Source organism: Carettochelys insculpta, chromosome 1 (genome assembly GCF_033958435.1).
Source record: "Carettochelys insculpta isolate YL-2023 chromosome 1, ASM3395843v1, whole genome shotgun sequence".
Taxonomy (NCBI): Eukaryota; Metazoa; Chordata; order Testudines; family Carettochelyidae; genus Carettochelys; species Carettochelys insculpta.
This window is the reverse complement of record NC_134137.1, coordinates 149,348,642-149,367,181: the sequence shown is the minus strand read 5'-3', so window position 1 is coordinate 149,367,181 and position 18,540 is coordinate 149,348,642. Positions and strand designations below refer to the sequence as shown.

General features: G+C 45.2%; 1 protein-coding gene across 3 annotated transcripts in view; it reads left to right on the top strand.

The window, feature by feature from the left end:
* Positions 1–10,884: 10,884 nt before the first annotated feature.
* ASB11 (ankyrin repeat and SOCS box containing 11) overlaps positions 10,885–18,540 on the top strand; it is a 38,261-nt gene continuing 30,605 nt past the window's right edge. For 2 of the 3 annotated variants that reach the window (XM_074993283.1, XM_074993266.1), the window contains exon 1: positions 10,885–11,084. In XM_074993283.1, coding sequence (XP_074849384.1) covers positions 10,907–11,084 — 178 coding nt within the window. In that variant the 5' untranslated portion in view covers positions 10,885–10,906. Of the gene's footprint in view, positions 11,085–12,300; positions 12,443–18,540 lie in introns of those variants that run through there. The other variant, XM_074993276.1, reaches the window with a different exon arrangement.

Genomic DNA, 18,540 nt, shown 5'->3' with positions numbered 1-18,540 from the left:
GAATTATTTGCTCCAATAATAAATTAGACTTACACTATTTTTATATTTATATTATTATTATAAATGATAAACTGAGTCTAGACTCCTAGATTTGCCATCTCTATTAAATGTCCCCTATCCTTCCAACCGCTAATGGCTACGTCTACACTAGCCCACAACTTCGACATGGCCATGCAAATGGCCATTTTGAAGTTTACTAATGAAGTGCTGAAGTACATATTCAGTGCCTCATTAGCATGCGGGCGGCCACGGCACTTCAAAATTGACGCGGCTCGCCGCTACGTGGCTCGTCCAGACGGGGCTCCTTTTTGACAGGACCCCGGCTACTTCAAAGTCCCCTTATTCCTATGAGCAGATGGGAATAAGGGGACTTCGAAGTAGCCAGGGTCCTGTCAAAAAGGAGCCCTGTCTGGACGAGCCGCGTCAATTTCAAAGTGCTATGGCCGCCCGCATGCTAATGAGGCACTGAATATGTACTTCAGCACTTCATTAGTAAACTTCGACATGGCCATTTGCATGGCAATTTCAAAGTTTTAGGCTAGTGTGGACACGGCCAATATAGCAGCAGAATTTCAAAGGGGGAAAATACTATATACTAAGGCTAGAACCCTGACAGCTCTGGCCAGACCCAACAACATGCTTTTTCTTTGATGTGGCTGGGGTGCATGCTGGGCATGTTCTCCAGTAGAGGAAGTAAGTATGTTTTAGCTGGAAACCAACTTGTTGGTTTCATGTTCTCCTAAGTTGTTCTGGGTCCTTCCCAAAACATAGAGAAAACATGAGCTCTATTACAAATGTGTTACAGGCTGTCTCTGATCTTGCGAACACTTGTGAACAAGCCAAAGGGACTACTGCATAAACTTATGTATGCATGTGTTAAACCAATACCTTAAGGTTCAGAGCATAGAAGATTCAAGTCAGAATAATCATGAAAGGGGAGGGGAAAAGACAACAGCTTACAAGACTCTGTCTTGGACCAGTGAATTTTAATGGATTTTTAAGTAGAACTGTTCCTTTTAGGATGCATTTTATTTATGCTGGATTGCCTCAGTGAATTAATTTCTAGCATACTACAAATCTCTGCAGGATTCAAAACATCAGTGAATTGACTTGCTTGGCTTTCCCGTTTTCTAACCAATTTAATACTTCACATGGGTGTGGCTTTAAACAGTTTAAAGCAGAAGTTCTGGTGGTGTGCAACTGAAACTAGCATGCTAAAATATTCTTAAAGTTACACATTTTGCTTGGAAATTACCAGGTGTGGGTCTTTCAGCTTCCTACTTTTACATCAGTGTAAATCTGCAAGTCAGGAATGGGCATTTGCTGTGTATGCATTCTACTTGTATGAGAACTAGCATAGAGTAAGTGCCTCTCTGGATGTGTCTTTGTTAAGCTTTTTAAATGTATTGGAGATAACTTTAGCTTCAGCCACTTACAAATTCAGTTTGTAAGAAATGTACATTTACAGTTCAAGGGTTGATGAGGCATAAAATAAAGTGCTTCTTTCTCAGCCTTCTAGGGAATGTTTCCTTTCTTATCTTCTGATCCATTCTTCTTTATACAAGACCTCAACTGGATTACTCACCAAAATCAGCAAGCTTAAAAGATCACATACTGAAAATGAATTGGTGTTGAGACTTAGCCATTCTTTCCTGGCCTCCCCTCTTCACATTTTTAGGAGCTAAGAAACCGGTGTATGATTTTTGTTTAAAAAAACTCCTATTCATTTACTGTCTTTTGACGCATGCAATGATAGCACATGACAGCAATTTAGCTGTCTGCCTAGCCTGGGACTATAGTGGTTCATGAGTCATCTAGCTGAAATCCTGCACAAGAAGAGAGCTTTTTGCCAAGTTTTATGAACATTTATTGTTCATTTTGGGGTTAGATCATCGAAGATGGGAGAGTGGCGCAAGACTCTGTGTACAGAGGAATTTTCCCTTGGAGAATAGACCTTTTCTTAAAAACAGCTGAATGCTATTTTTAATTCAGTAAGCAATGCTATTCTATAATAACCTTTGCTGGAAGTTAGCGATGTCTGTATCCTCTTGTTCACATCGTTGTCCAGCACTGCACAGGTACATGTTTTTATTTTGCCAGGCAGAGTGGGCAGAGAAGAAATAACTCAAAATTGTGCTTTGAGTTGATGAAAATATGTATTCCATTTAGGGATCTGCATGCCCAATGCACCAGAGCTGGAGAATTTAGCCTAGCAGTACCTATAGGGTGCAACACTCACACCTTTTGGCTAGCCCCCCATGTGGCTATATGAGGAGTGCCACCCTGAGCCCCCCTCAGTTCCTTGTGATCGCCCATGGCTGGAGCCAGAACTCATATGGTTCTTAATCTTTCCCTTTGACTTTAGTTGTTCTAGCCTTAGAACCACAAAGCTTCCACTGAGGCAGAGACAATGCCTTGCACTTGTTGGTGCATATGCACCCCCTTTGACTGCCACAGATGGTGGAAAGGAGGCTTCTTATGCTAGCCTGAGTTCAGTGATCTGTTCAGTAACTATTAAATCCAAGCTATATATATACTTAGCAATTCTAAAGGTAGAGTGGTCAGGATACACCACATGGCCCAAAAGGTGCTTGGACATCATAATATTGGAAGTGAGAACTCAATTGGCACTCTTCTTCAAATGTGTGTGCAGCATGAGCTTGTTATTACAAGCACATTTTTCCAACAGGTGAACAAATACAAAGCAACTTGGATGCTCCCTTGGTCTAAGCATTGGAATATGATTAACTACTACATCACAAAACAAAGAGATCTTTCTGATGTCAAGTTGACTCATGCAGTGGGTGGCACTGGCTCCTGGTCTGATCACTAAATGGTATGCAGTGTTGTCTTGAACTTTTGTCCACCAAAACATCATCATTCTGCATGCCCCCCCCCCCCCAAAAAAAAAAGGTGGATGTAGGTAAAACTGAAATACCTGAGAGACAAATCCTGTTTCAACACTGTCTCGATTCTTCCTTAGTAATCAGCAGTTAAGGTCCAGAATGGTCACTCACCATTGAGGATGACTGTCCAAGAAACAACCTACAGAATTGCTGTTTAGATTCTCAGTTTCCAAAAATGCAGGCACAGGGACTAGTTTGAAGACAAGGATAGAGATGTGCAAGCTCTCCTTGATAAAATGCATGTGAAGCACTTGGCATGGATCAATGGCAAAGAGAACACCTCTAGGAAATCGGCATATATTCAAGCCAGGCAGGAGGCACAAGTCAAATTACGGCAAATGAAAGAGGACAGGTGAAAATATCAAGCAGTTAAACTCCAAGGTACAGCTGACAGACATGATCTTAAAGCATCCTATGAGAGGCTGAAGGCAGGTCTGTGGGCCACGCATTGCTGGCTCTACACCAGTGTGCTCTGCTGATGGCCTCACTTTGATCACAGATAGTGCTAAAATCCTTGACCACTGACTGAACATTTTCACAAAGTATTAAACCAGCCCTCAACTTTTGACAGCAGCTTTCTCGAAGAGGTTCCTCAGTGGGCTAATGATTCAGAGCTGGGCATATCACCAAATCTTGCTGAGATACAAAAAGCTGTTGAACAGATGAAATCTGGAAAGGCACCTGGCAGTGATGCAATTCCATCAGAAATTTATAAAGCAGCTGGTGGTCCGCTGATGTATCGTCTCATCCCTTTTATTTATTGTCATATGGGAGGAGCTAATTCCACAGGACTTCAAAGATGCCATGATTATACACATATAGAAGAGAAAAGGGTGACCACGCATGCTGTGATGACCATCCGGGCATCCCTCTCATCTCTCCATAGCTGGTAAGATCCTGATCCACATCCTTTACAAATGGCTTTCAGTACAGGTGTTTAAAAGGTGCAACCCCTGGGGAGGCATGACGTTTTGTAGGCAGGGGTGCAGTGTGATCAGGGTGCCCCTCCTCCTACTCCTCTTCCCACACAACCTCTGTTACCTTCCCCACAGCCACACTGCTCCTATTATGCTGATGTCTGCAGAGAGCTGTGTGGTCTTCCTGCCCCCGAGGCAGCAGTTTGTTCTGGGTGTCTCTCCCAAGAGGAGGGTGTGGCCTTTCTGCAGGAGAGCAGGTTGATTAATGACCCTCCTGCAGGGGTAGTTGAGTGTTTAGGGCAACTCCTGCTGACACTGCACACAGCCTGCCCCACACCTCACAAAAGGCTCTGCTTAGAGCTGCCAGCAGGAGAGGCTGGGGGCAGTGTGATTAGAGAAGCAGGAAGGCTTCAGACTGTGTGCAGACCAGACAGGTCGGCTCCCAGGCCAGATGGGATCAGCACCTGCCAGCTGTTCACTCCCTGCTCCTACCAGGCAGTGCCAGCAGAAAAAGGTAAGTCCCCCATCAGCAGCGTGCTGAGATCTCCTGGGCACTGGCTCTGGGCTCAAGCTCCACCAGGGGCTTTGCTTTGCCAATGCTAATTCAACTTTATCAGCTGTGCTCAAACTTAATTTCTTGAGGCACCCTGGGCTGGGCTTGCTTCAAAACTTCTGAAAGTCTGATATAAAGAGAGAGGAACATATTTTACTTGAAGTTTCATTGCTGCTGAGAATCACTTTTAGTAAGAAGCAGTGTGAGCTACAAAACTAGTACAATTACTATCGACCTGTTACTTTTTGGTGCCAGGGTCAGAGAAATGATCCCTTGGGTCCAACTGATAAATGTATAAGACTTTTTTGCTGGCCTGTCTTCCTCGAATGAACTAAAAATGACAGCCAAGATTCTCAAAAGAGAGAGTGGCATTCAGAAAGCTGATTTACCCACTGCTTCACTCCCTCACTCCAGGGGCCTCTGCCGCCATTGTTGCTGAGGGAGTGCAGCGCAGCACGTGATTTCTGGGAGACCACCACTCGCTTTCAGGGCTATCGGGGTTTGTGTATGTGCTGCTTATTGCAAGGACAAAAAGTGGGGCCTGATGTGAAAAGATTGCTCACCCTTGCTCTAGCATAAACGTGGGTCATGACATATCTGCTCAATTAGCCAAAGCCAGCGCTGCCTTTGGCAAACTGACCAAACACCTGTGGAACGATCATGGTGCTATACTCCGTACCAAGGTAACAGTCAATTGTCCTCAATATCCCGCGTTATGGCTCAGTCATGGACTATATATCATCACCATGTTTTGAAATTCAGTCAGTTCCATATATGCTGTCTGAGGAAGATCGCCCATGGAGTGGAGGGGGACAATATTCCTATCATGGAGGTTCTAAAGCTGTGTGGTGTCATGGGCATGGAAGCAATGCTTATGAGCTGTTTCACTGGATTGGTCATATTATGAGGATGGACGATACATGGATAGCAAAGATGATCTTCTATGGCCAGCTTGCTCATGGAAAGACACCTTCAGGTACAACATGAAGTCCTGTAGCATATCTCCCAGTGATCTGGAAACACTAGTTCAGCACAGATTGTCCTTGAGGCAAACCATTGTACAGACTCTCAAATGCTTTGAGACTCAGCATATCCAGGCACTACAGGGAAAGCACAGGATCCAAAAAGAACATACAGCACCCACAGTTAGCAGTTTTTTATGTGACATCTTTAATCCGTTCTGCTGATCCAGGATTAGTTTGTCATAGAAGATGAGCGTTAAAGAAGATGAGTTCTGTTGACTGACAGCTCAGTCCACACGACTTAGCCTACTTCAACATGAGACCTCCAGGCATGTTTTTGGCTGGAGCCATTGACCCACTGCAAGTTCAGGCATCAGTTTTCCTTCCCCTTATGGAGCCTTTGGAATTGTCCCATCCAGGTCTGCCAGTTTAGGATAGGATCTGTCACAGTCATAAGTAACTGCCTCTTCATCTCCAAGTGATTCATGGTGCCTAACTCTTCCCCCGCTTTCAGGGTCTGAGACTTTCAAGACCTTCTGTGGCATATGGTTGCTTCCCTGGGCATCCATGCCAAATTCCAAGAGGAAACCACCCCCATAAGCAGCTGAACATCAGGTAGTTATCTGCCCTGGGGAAAGTGGCTCTTCTCATTAACGACACACTTGTAGAGTCTGCTGGGATTCTTTGGAGTACACAGGCTTTGGTGTCACCTATAGTAAAGCATTTGGAGAAGTCCTACTTTGTCTTGATTCAGGGATTCGAGGGGTTTAATGCCATCTGGTGTTTATTTCCTTGGTTGCAGCCACAGCGAATAATGGAGCGTGGCAGGTCAGATGTAAGTCCACACCACCACTTCTCTGAAGACTGTGAGCCAGCAAGCCCTGTTGCCCAAATGCAATTTTGTAAATTAAACAATTATGTCTAAATTTACAGATCAGCTGCCTGTAACCTCCAACGTGGACTTTGGGGTTTTTATTCCCAAGGGCTGCTTGGTGACCAAGATTTCTCAACTGTGACCATAAGGAGGGTGCCCTGGATACAAAATGTGGTTATTGCCCCTGATGTGCAGCAGCAGGCTGCAGAAGAGTTGCCCTTTGATGGATGCTTTTTATTGTGGGTGGGTGAGGGGGAGAAAATGGATAAAACTTCCCTCTCAAGGATTCTAGGGTTACTCTGTGTTCCTTAGGGTTGTATAAACTGGCACTGCAAAGGTGGTATTACAGCAACACCCCTGTGGCAGTCTTTCCCTCACTGAAGACAGAGGGACTATCCTAGAAGTGGAAGTTTTTGGGTCCTGGTTTTTTACAGCCAACATGCTCTCCCCTCCCCCAGTACACCCATTTTCTCTTTTTTTCTAGAGCAGCAGCCCAGCTTTGACTTCCATTACCTCACCCCTTCTATTCAGGGATTTCTGTTCAGGCTGGCTTACTTTCACAGTGTCTGGGATTCAGCCTGGACAGCTGGGTGCTAAGTCCCCGAATTATTCTTCTTCTTCCTGTTTTGAAGAGGGTAATCAACACTTGTCTATATTCAAAACAATTAAGTTCTTTGGGGCCCTAATAGACTCTGCAAGTTTGATATTGTTTTTGCCAACTGACTTTTTTGAGGTGATTCACGGACTTTGTCTCACTTTGCCATCTCAGCCCTTCTTGTGTGCCTGAAGCTCCTGGGACACATGTCCACATGCACACAAGTTGTTCAGTTCACAAGTTTGCAGCTTTGCCTTCTTCAAATGTGGCTCAGGACAGCTTACTTTCCAACCCTTCACCCCTTGGGCGGTTTGGTCTGCCTCCCTGCATCAATCCTGGACTCCTTGAAGCAGTGGATGGCTCAGAGGAATGTGTCAGAGTGTTCCCTTTGTCCGATCTTTACCAATTGCCTGAAGTTTCTGAAAGTTCAGGGCCTGTGATTGGACTAGAATTGTCACTGCATATCACAGTGTTGGGTTATCTACAGTGCCTATCACACTTTCTGAGACCACATCAGGGGCTGAGTTGTTCATATATAAACTGACAATACCACACCGTGATATATTCTGTGAACAGGAAGGGGAAACAAACTGCAGGGCGCTCTGCCAAGAGGTAATCAAGCTGTGGCAGTTCTGCATGGGGTGTATCACTGCAATAGCCAGTCATTTGCCTGGGGTCCAGAATCATCTCTCAGAGCCTCTCAGCAGGATTTTTTTTTCCCCCCCGAGTCATGAGTGGTGTCTGAAGATCAGTGTGTCACGTATTGTCTTCATGGTTTGGGTCATCCTGATGAATCACCTCTTTGCTTTTAAGGACAACAGGGAATGCCAACTGTTCTGTGATTGAGGGAGCCTCAGTTCAGACTCACTGTCCAGTACTGGCCTTCCACCTCAACTAATAATTGGCCTTCCTGAACGCTTTTCCTCCAAGCCCAGTTATTGCACAAGTGAGCTTTGAGATGAAAGCTAATCAGGCCAAGTTCATCCTTGTTGCCCTGGCAGGGCTGACGCAGTGCTGGTTTTCCATCCTTCTCAGGTTGTCAGTTCAGCCTTTCCTTTCCAGCCCAGTCTGCTCTCAAAGGCTCATAGTCACAATTTGCAACCTGTGCTCAGCTGCTCACTGTCTGGTTGAATGAAGAGAATGTGTGGCGTTTGGCAGCTGTTTGATATATCCAGCTCAGCAGCAGAAAATCCTCTACCAAAACAGCCTATATGGTGTTGTGGAAAAAGTTAGCAATATGCTTGCTGGCCCACGGAGTCAAGCCAATGCTGGCTCGCGTCTAGGATATCTTAGAGCATTTGCTGCATCTTCAGTTGTGAGGCCTTATGTGTAGTTCATTGAAGGCACATCTGAAAGCAATATCAATGTTTTATACTCCTTGAATTCATGGAAGTTCAGTAATTTCCACTAGTGTGGTAGCAAGACTTTTAAAAGGGCTTTTTCATCTCCATCCATTGGTGTGGGGCCTTCCTATAGTCTTAGTGGTTCTCATGGAATCTTTGGTCAAACCTCTGGCATCTACTGTCCTTCCTCTGTTCAATCAAACTGCATTCCTGGTGGTGACAACATCCAGAATGAGAGTCTGTGGTATGCAGTCTTTCATGGCAAAGCTTCCTTACTTGCAACTCTCCAAAGCCACAGTGACTTTGTAGCTGTACCCAAAATTTGTGGGGTCTCAGTTTCATTTGAACTGGGTGGTATGTTTTCTTGTGTTCTTTCTTAAACTGCCTTAATTCCTGAAGGAGCAGCACCTTCACACGTTAGATGTCAGATGATGTCTAGCCTTCTATCTGGACCACCGAAACCCTTTCACACTTATCTGTGTCATATGCAGATCATTTAAAGCATGGGTGTCCAACCTTTTGGCTTGCCTGGGCCGCATTGAGTGAAGAGGAATTGTCTTGGGCCGCATATAAAATATATAATATAGTTAATGTATATAACTCACATAATGTTAAAAGTTTACGATCTTGTGGGGCCGCATTACTAGCTGTCCAGGGCCGTGGGTTGGACACGCCCGATTTAAAGGGACAGGTCTCTTCACAGATGGTCTCTGAGAGGTCAACTTCCTGTACCCAGGCTGCATCTAGAACCGCTTTGGCTGTGCCTTGTCAACAGATGCAAAGCTTGTTCTATGAGAGCCCAAGCAACGTCAATGACGTTTTTGACTGATGTCTCTGTATTGGATGTTCGCAGGGCTCCACATAGCCATTGATGCATACGTTTATTTACCACTATGCCACTGCTGCCTTATCCAGAACAGATGCAGTGTTTGGGAAGTTGGACCAAGAATCCTTGTTTAAGTTGATGCTGAGCCCCACCCCATACAGGTACAGATTGAATCTTGCCCATGGAACACACCCCTGCATCTACTCAAAGAAGCAGCAGCGGTTTCTGACTGTGACAGGTTCTTCGAGATGTGATGCAGGCATGTATTTCAGACCCACTCTTCCTCCCCTACGTATTCGAATTTGGTCTCTGGGTGTTTGGTGGAAAGGAACTGAGGGGGCTGAGGCAGCACCACGTAATATAGCTAGGTCAGGGCCTATGGCCATGACATACGAGTTCCCGCCCCTCTGCAGTACTGCTAGACAAAATTTTCAGGCTGCGGTACGCTCGGTGTGCACGCATGCAAGTGAAATACACATGGGCATCACCTCTTGAAGAACCACAGTTACAATAAGTGATCCCTTCTTTTCTCTGTTGCAGTAATTCTCCAAAGCTGGCCTGTGGAGAGCTGGCTAGATGCATGATACTGGCTCTTCCTCTTATTCTCCTAGGCTAAACTTCTTGTTATGGAAGCTAAAAATCCATTATTTTACTTACCCAGGAGACTGGATACACTCATGGGTGGGAAAGTAGATGGTGTGTATAAACACTGCCTTTATTATTCGAATGAGGAGCATATTAAACTTCTTTAGAGTATCACAATGTTGATGGTGCCAGACTAGTTTATTTGAATTGTGCCTTTTCTTTTACTGAAGTTTTTCGTTTCTCCAACTGCCCTTCCCCGTTCTCAGTCTGTGTAAGGATCCACTTGTACAGCATGCTAATCCGTGGGCGCCAAGCACCAGTGGGCAGGTACCTGTGTTTACTGCAGTGGTAGCAGAGAGACTGAGGCCCTGAGGAGAGACAGGGAGATAGTTGGAATGCTGGAGGGTGGGAAGGAGAAGAGGGAAACCAAGTAACTGTGTCTGAACTTGTCTGGGGAAATAATTCACTGTAATAGTTGATTCACATATCCAGTCGTGAGGTATCTTTAAAAAGGAAGGTCTAGCTCCACACGCTGTATGACCCTTGAGGTCAAAATTCACTGAAGGCTACAATGTTCTTCTGTGCTTGGGCCACAGGCGAGCCTGCAGGAAGGAGTAAAAGAGTTCCTCTCTTTTTCCAGGCTATTGTTAACCCCTTGGTTGTATTTATTTGTTTAGTGGTGACAAAATGTGTGGGGATGAAGAATACACACATACACATTTCCTTACACCGAAAGAGGTTGATTGGGACTCTGAGCCCCATATATGCTCCTGCAGATTCTTTGTAGGACTGGAGGCTACTCCAGATATATAATTTGGGAAACACCAGAACGTAACGAGGGGGATGATCAGTTGGTTTATTAGCTTGGTTTTTTTTAAAATCACAAACTGACTTCTTGGACTTATGGAAGAAGTGGATTTTAAGAGGATTTTAAATAATGGGAGAGTTGTGTGTTCAGTTACTGCCAACGTATGTTCAGTTGCAGAAAGGTACATGGTTAATTTTCAAATAATACGCTGTATAAATTGCTAAAAACATTGATTCTGTTTCATGATTATTCAGTATGGTATTGGTAGTGAATATTCACACAGCATGTTCTGTCATCCAGAGATGGAAAAAATGTCAGTACTTGACATCCAGTTTCGGCCCAATAACACCATGAAATGATTTAATCCCCAGTATTGTTGTTCCGTATCAATGGCTGCCCCCAAAATAAAAACTGAATTTATTTTTGGTAACTGAGGAACAGCAAGTGCTGGAAGGTTTAAAATAGCTGTCATATGATACCAATTATAGCCTGGTGAAACTTAGCAGACCTGGGAAGCTATACAAAGAACAAGCCAAAATGGAGGGCAATTCTATACTCCATGCTTTTAACAACATTTATTTTGCGATCTTTGCTTTATTTTGCTTTAAACTTTTAATTAAAATTTCTTTGGCTCTGCTGACCCACTTCTATATAGTTAAGGGCAACAGAAAAGAGGCTGCCAGGATAGCAGAAGAGATCTATGGAATAGCCCCAGGTAAAATGTTAATTACGAACTCTAAAGAATTCAGCTGTATTTTGTCTCTAGATTGTAATCGCTCTGTTGTCGTATCCTAAGGAGGTGACTGATAAAAGTGTAAAGTGAGTGATTTGTTCAAGCTGTAAGTGCATTCCATTTCTGAAATCTTTGAAGAACCAGTACGGGTTGGTATGTTTTAGGTATGCAAAATATGAGAGGCTTTAACAGTTTGCCTGTGAAGACTTGTTGAAGTATAGTGAATATTGAATAACAGTAAAGTAAATAAAGAAGTCTGCTTCAGGAAGCAAAGCATTTGTCAGTCAACTGTGTGAGTGACAAAGTTTTACTATGTATCCTAATTTACAACGAGAGAGCACTCAGGCAACAGGTTTAGAAACTGGATTTTATGAAGGAAGACACCAAGAAAGGTGCAATTAACAGCTGGAATGTCAAGGTTCCCTATTCCTTTGAACCAGACCATAAAAAAGATCATAGCTAAAATTCCAGTGAAACCAAAAGTGTGGAAATGATTACGTGTAATGGGCCTTCAAAGAATCATTTTCCTATTTTTCTTTCCAAGTAGTTTTTCTACAGACTTAACTATTTGTCATAATAGTGCAGTGATAGCAATTATCACAAAAGTAACAATTCTAATTAAAATGCATAACTACTTTAAAAAATATAACTGCTGACCAGTACTTAATTAAATCCTAACTTAATGAAAAAGGCAGAGTATTTAGTGATGTTTTCATTGTTCCTATTCGAGACTAGAGCCTTCTCTGTATAGTTCCTACCTTCATGAGTGGTTCTAAGCAAGCCATCAGAACAACTGGCAGTTTAAGGTAACAAGTCAGGATCTGGCCCAACAACAACTTTTTACAAAGCTCATATAAAGCGGAATAAATATTTACATACACCTCAACAATGTGCTAGAAATCGTCTTATGGGTTATTAGAAAATAATTCTGTTAATGTACTATATAGTACTTATTATGTGTCTTAATTTAAATTTAGTGAAATATTTGGCAGTTGGCTTTTTCCCCACCTCCACATCGGTTCTTTCTCTATGTGCGTACAAGGTTACCAGGAGTACATCATATTTTTATCTGCAAGTTGCCATTTGCAAATATCCATCAAGGATTATCTTTCAAAACACAAGGTCATGTGATGTTTGTTGCCTGCATACTAGATTGGATGGCAGCTGTAATGTCACAGCCTAGCCTAAATTAAAGCAATGTGGAGAGACGCAGGAGCAGGGGTGCTCAAAATTATCTGTGGAGATTTAAAAAGCACATGAAATGTCTGATATGCCTTTGGTAACCGGAGAGTTAAGAGATGCCCCTTATGGGAACTACATTTGCCACACGTTTCAGGGAGGTAGGTTTCTGTAGTTGGCATGGAAAAACATAGCTTTGTGAGAAACGTGTGCTTTATGTAACGTGAAGTGTGTAAATATACATGTACAGTATGTGTGTAGCATGTCTGCATCGGCAGCACAGTGCCCTTGGGTGTAACGTTAATTAGAGGTGGGGGTGGAAGCACTCTCTCTTAGGAGAAGTATCAAGCTACCTTCCTTATATAACTTTGCCAGAGTTCTAACTGTTCAGATGGAAGCTGTCCATGTCGGGTGTCTGCCTCAGGCTGAACAGAATATGTGTGTGGACCTCTAACTTTTTCAGCCAAAACATTCCAGCATTTTCTGAGAGCAGGGCTAGGGAAAAATCCGCCGTTCTGCCCATGTTCAAAAATTCAGGTGGCCTTTTATTTGAGAAGAACTTGTGCTCCCCCCTGTTCCAGCAAGGACTTGCAATCTGGCAGGCTGGTCCTTTGTACCCTTTTGCCTTCCCTGTGAAAATCTGCCCAAATGTGGTCTGCCATAGCCTTTGAAAAATCACTGGGGTTATGCTTGGAAGACTTGCTAGGAGATTTTCAGTTTTTTAGTTACTCTTTGTCCTGGGCAGGCCAGGGCTGAGCAGGACTTTCCCTGCAATTACAACCCTGTGCTGCTGCAGGTTGGGTTGAAACCAGTGGCTGAAACTGAGGTCAGGAAGCTCGTCTCATCTGGTCTCAATGGTTATGCCTGCTCTGAAATTAGGTCCCCCCGGATGGTCCCTGCCAGATGACTTGGGCTCACAGGACTCAGTTAAAGGGCTGTTCAGTTGCAGAGTGGCTGTTAGGGCTCGGGCTGGAGGTGGGCTCTAGGAATCTGGGAGGTGGGAGGGTCCCGCAACTTGGGGGGCAGCCCATGCTCTATCATCTACACGGCAACATAACAGCCCCTTGTTTACACCCTGCAAGCCTGAGACAGCTGGCACAGGTTTCTAACTGCAGCATAGCTGTACCTGCTGAGCCTGGGCACCATGGAGGGGGTGACTATGGTGGAATGCAGAGGGAATGACAGACACTTTGGTTGGGGAGGTAGGGGAAAAGATTGGGATGAAGGTCTTGGGATGGGCTTTACAGAGAGCGGGGAACAGGCTGAAAAAAAGTGGGAAGGGAGAAAATAGACATGGTGGAATGGAAAGACAGCTCTGAGGAGCCAGGATGCAGGTGGAGAACTAGGGCTGGCTGGAATGATGAGTTGGTGGGGTTGGGGGGCGGGCCACTGAAGTTGGACAAGGTGTCTAGGAAAGGAGACAGGGACTGGGAACTGAGGAGGGGGAGTGGAGAAAGTGGGCAGGGTAGGGAGCGTAGCAGGGTATTGAGGGTGGGGGAGGGCAAACAAATAGACTGGACGAGCAAACGGGAGAAGAGGGAACTCATTCAGAGTATGCTTGGGAGCTGATTTCAGGATGACTCTGAGCAGCACAGTAAATGAGGCTGTTGTCTATAGGACTCCAGCCTCATTTGTTGCAGAAACTCTAAGGTGTGTAGTGACTGTGGCAAGAGTTTGCAGGAAGAGAAAGGATAGTCACATGGTAAAGGCAGTCGTATGCTGCCCTGGAGAAGTTGATTCTATCCCTGCCTCTGTCACAGAACTCCTGTGATGCTAGGCAACTTGCTTAACCAATACTTTTCCCATGATCATTAATTTTGTGTTCTTCATTTTCTGGGTGTACAGCTTTAGACTCTGTCCGTCTGATTTGTCCAATGACTGAGCATTCCCAGCTCTAGCTGTCGTCAGTGGGAGCTGTGCTTTGAGTAATTCCAATGCTATAGAATAATAGTACCAAGTATTTTCAACAATTGGTTGAAGTCTCTCAAACTGGGCCCCCAGAATTAGTATCTATTTGTTACTTCAGTGTCTCTGTGCCACCTATAAAAAGGGGATACTACTCTGTGACAGACTGTCTCTGTAGTCACACCCCACACGCTATCATAATCTTTGTACGTGGTAAGGTATTGTTTGAAAACGCATAACTTGCTGATCAGTATTGTCTTGTAAAATAGGTGTATGGCAACACTGCATGTGGAGTTACAAGGTTCTTTGTGTGAGGTTACTGACACATGTTCCAAATAATACAGAAGAACTCAGGACTGTGCTAAATAAAAGAAGGAATTTGTGTTTGCCTTAATTTGCATTCAACCAGTAAACAGAATCATCAAGCCAGAGGGAAAGCAAAGGAAGTCCAAAAAGGTGAAAAATACCAAGTGGGGCTATCCTTCCGCAAAGGCTGAAATGGAACTGTTTGTCAAGAGGGGAACTGAAACTATAAATAAGGAGTACAAATACCCCCAAGAGATCTCTTCCCTCTCTCTGCCCACCGCATTCACTGTACAGGTTGGACCTCTATAGTCTACACTTCCACCACTGGGCATCATCTGTGATCTGGCATCCCTGTGGTTGCTGCCGGTCCCTCACTCAGCAGCTCCTCCTCTGCCTTCCTAAAGCTTCTGGAGTGCTGCAAATACCTGATTTGTGGCACTCAAGCTCAGGGAGGGAGGGGCACAAGTGCAGACGGGGGGACATGCTTGAGAGCAAGAGGCAGGGTGGCTGTGGAGCTCCATGGCCAGGGGCCAGGCCAGCCAGGAGCACAGCCTGTTGCTCAGTGATAGGAGATGGAAGCAGGGCTCAGTGTGCTCCCCGGGGCTGTGCTCCTGGTCTCCAGCCACAGGGCTCTGAAGCCATCCTACCTCTCCCTTCGCATGCCCCCCCCCACCCAGTTCCTGGTTGGTCAGTGCCAGCCTCTGTGCTGCCACTGAAGCAGAGCCTGGTAGCCAGTGGCAGCAGAGGGGATGGCATTGACCTCCCTTAATCCAAGAAATTCCCTGGTTTGGAACCAGTCAGGTCCTGAAGGTGCTGGACCAGGGAAGTACAATCCATACCTGAGAAGACAAAAGGAACAGCTGCTGGACTCTAAGGGAGAGGTTCTGACTGAGAGTTTGGTCAGTTGTCTGCTGGAGTGGGTGGTAAGACAGTTTGCTTTCCCTCTAAGATCCTTTCTTAAGTAATTTATCAAAACAAAAAGCCGTCAAGTAGCACTTTAAAGACTAGCAAAATAGTTTATTGGGTGAGTTTTCGTGGGACAGACTCAATTTATGTTTTTCCTGTAACCATTTCTGACTTTTATGCCTTATCACGTGTACTCACTTAAAATTATCAGTGTGTCGTTAATGATCTTGTTTCACTGTTATGTCTAACCCAGTGAGTTCAAATTGCAGTGTCTGTGTAATTTAGTTAAAATGGCATATAATTCCCCTGAGGGCATAATGAACTACGTATAATAGACACTTGCAGAAACTATTTTACTCCTTCCCTCCCCTCCTTCTGTCCTATCTAGCTGATTTGTCTGCTTTTTATTTCATTTTTCCCATCTTTCTGTTAAATTCTGTTTGTCTCAGTTGTCATTTATCAGGATTCTCCAGATCTGAAGAAGTGGGTCTGTCCCACGAAAGCTCATCACCTAGTAAATTATGTTGTTAATCTTTAAAGCGCTACAGGACTGCTGGTTTGTGAAGATACAGACTAACTCTACCTCTCTGAGACTACATATTTTTGGATGGTCCAGGAAAAGGCGGGGCAGCACAGAATGTATGCTTTGGGGGAACACCTTGGATGAGGGCATGTTAGGGTCGCCCAGCAGTATATCCAGGATGGGGTGGTGGCAAGCTGCAGAGAACAAGCCCCATATCTCACTGGTTCCCTCAGTCAGTTCCCTCTGGTACTGCGTTTCTTTTGCAATCTCCTTGGGTTGGGGAGCCAGCGTTTATTTGCAGGTGTCTTCTCCAGCTAGCAGGTCCAAGCTCTGTCCCTTCAGGCTGGGAGACAGCTGATTCATTCTCTTTTGCCAGTCAGTCTTGATCTGAGCCGAACTCCCTTCTTCATGCCCCCCTCCCTCTGGCCCGGCTTTGGTTGCGGGTATAGTGGGGTGGGGCTAGCTGAACCCAAAGGCTTGCTTTTACACTGGCTGTGCCATCTGGCAGTTTCTCTGTTTCATCAGGAAAGTCAGAATTCTATCACAGCAGTGTCCAGACAATTCCACATATCCATCAGCAGGGATGAAAACTTTATACCCAGGGACCTGAGCTCATATATACTCCTGCTGATAGCATAACTGATAGCAGTAATGGGTTGTTGTTTTGTATGTGGAATAGCATCAGAAGTCGCTGAGGCAGGTACTTTGCCAGTGGGTTTCACTGAAATTTACAGACAGCAGAGAAATGGAGAAACTCAAGAGTCTTGGGTTCCATTCCTGGCTGTGGAGGGAGTAGGATGGCATGGGCATAGACCTGTCTACCCCTTCCTCCCAAGCTTGACTCTTTCAGTCCTTTCCCAGGCTTGTCTCTTTCTCACCCCTGGCTCCTGGTCCCAGCCCTGTTCTCCTGGCTTGCCCAATCCTCATCTTCATTCCACAAACTTCTCTGTCTCCTTGTTCAGTCGATCCAGCGCCCTCCATGCCCAGTCCCAGCAGTCCTCCCCTGGCTTCTAGTCTCGGTCCCCCTCATTCCCACGTTTGTCCTAGTCTCAAGTGATTCCTTGTCAAGTCGACTCCTTTCCCTCCCTCTGCTCTGGCTTTTGTCCTTTCTGCAACTGGTTGCCTCCACACTCCCTTTGTGGTTGGCAAGGGGTTCAACGGGAGCACAGAAAAGAGAGGCACCCTGCTCCCAGGTTCAGTGCCTGGTGCCACCATGCCCAAAGAGACAGAGAGCAGCAATTACAGGGAAAGTCTTGCTTCATCCCTATAGCTGATGGCTTGAGTAGTCCTGCTCAGAGGGGATGGTGCACATGCTGTCTGGCACTAAGTTCTGTGACAGGCTCAAGCCTGCTTCATTAGGATGGATTTTTCTGGGAATTTAGCTGCTAAAATACAGGAAAACTCTACTGTAGAGCCTTTGCACGTTGCAATTTTTCCATAGGCTCAAAACGTGGCCAAATTTACACAAAACCAGCAAAAGGCCCATCTCTCACACACAAGACCCCTGTTTGTGCCGTGTTCACGTACCTCTCACCAAGCATGGGGGAGCTTCAAAAACAAGGTTGCTGAAATAGTTTATCATGGGCAAACTTGTTCGACCAGCTTCATTCTCAGAAACAGCTCAATCGAGCAGTGATTCAGTTTCAGGCAGACACCCGGCAAGGTCAATGTCAGCCCAAACAGCTAAGTCTGGCTAAGTTATAAGCAACTGCAATAAGGTTTTAATGATGGTAAGTGGCACTTAAAATACGTGGCAGTACTACTCCTGCCTATAAAACAAGCTTGTTTAAGACCATGGATAGCAGATTATTACGCAGCACTTCCTGCTTTTTCCTGGGAATGCTGTATGGTTACAAATCCAAGGCAGAGTTAAGGCTGCCGAGATTAATGGCATGCGCATTGTTGTCTTGTGTAAGAAGGTGCAGCAGCTCAGCTCTTCTCAGGTTTCTATTCTCCTCCCTTAACTCCAACATAAGGCACATTTTGGAGCATGGCTGAAATGTGACAGTCACTTCACTTCCTGTGTTAGCTAAGTAGTTGTGTCTGGTAAATATGTTGGGTAGTGTTTGTGGAAAAACCATTCCAGGAGTGCTAAGCACAAGCCGGACAAGGCCGCTCAGGTGCCGTGGCTATGCTCTATTCTTAGTGTGCTAGCTGAATGAGAGCTAGCGTGGGTATGTCTTCTTGAGTGGGGACTCAGGCCTCACTTCCAAGTGTGGACACATCTTACACCTTTTTATTATCCTCACTGCTGTGCTTTTTGAAATGTTTTTGGGAGGCACCAGGGTGGTAGCCTGGGACTCTGCAAACATGGGTTCAGTTTTCTGCTTCACCACAGACTCTCTGCAACTTTCAGAACTCCTGTAGCCTTCAGCCTCCCTGCTCCCAAGTTATATTTCTCAGGGACTGGGCTCTAGCCACCTCAGTGGAGAGTTTGGCAGACTCAGCTTGAGAGGGGGCTCTTGGAACTGCCCAGCTTCTTGTCTTTGAGCTGAGAACCAGCAAAACTCCTGTACCTGTTGGTACCACAGGCTGCCCAGCTCTCAGGTCAGCTGGTTCCCCATGCTTCAGGGATCAGGGTGCTTGGGAGGTAACTAGCCTGAATGTTTGGTAGCTCTG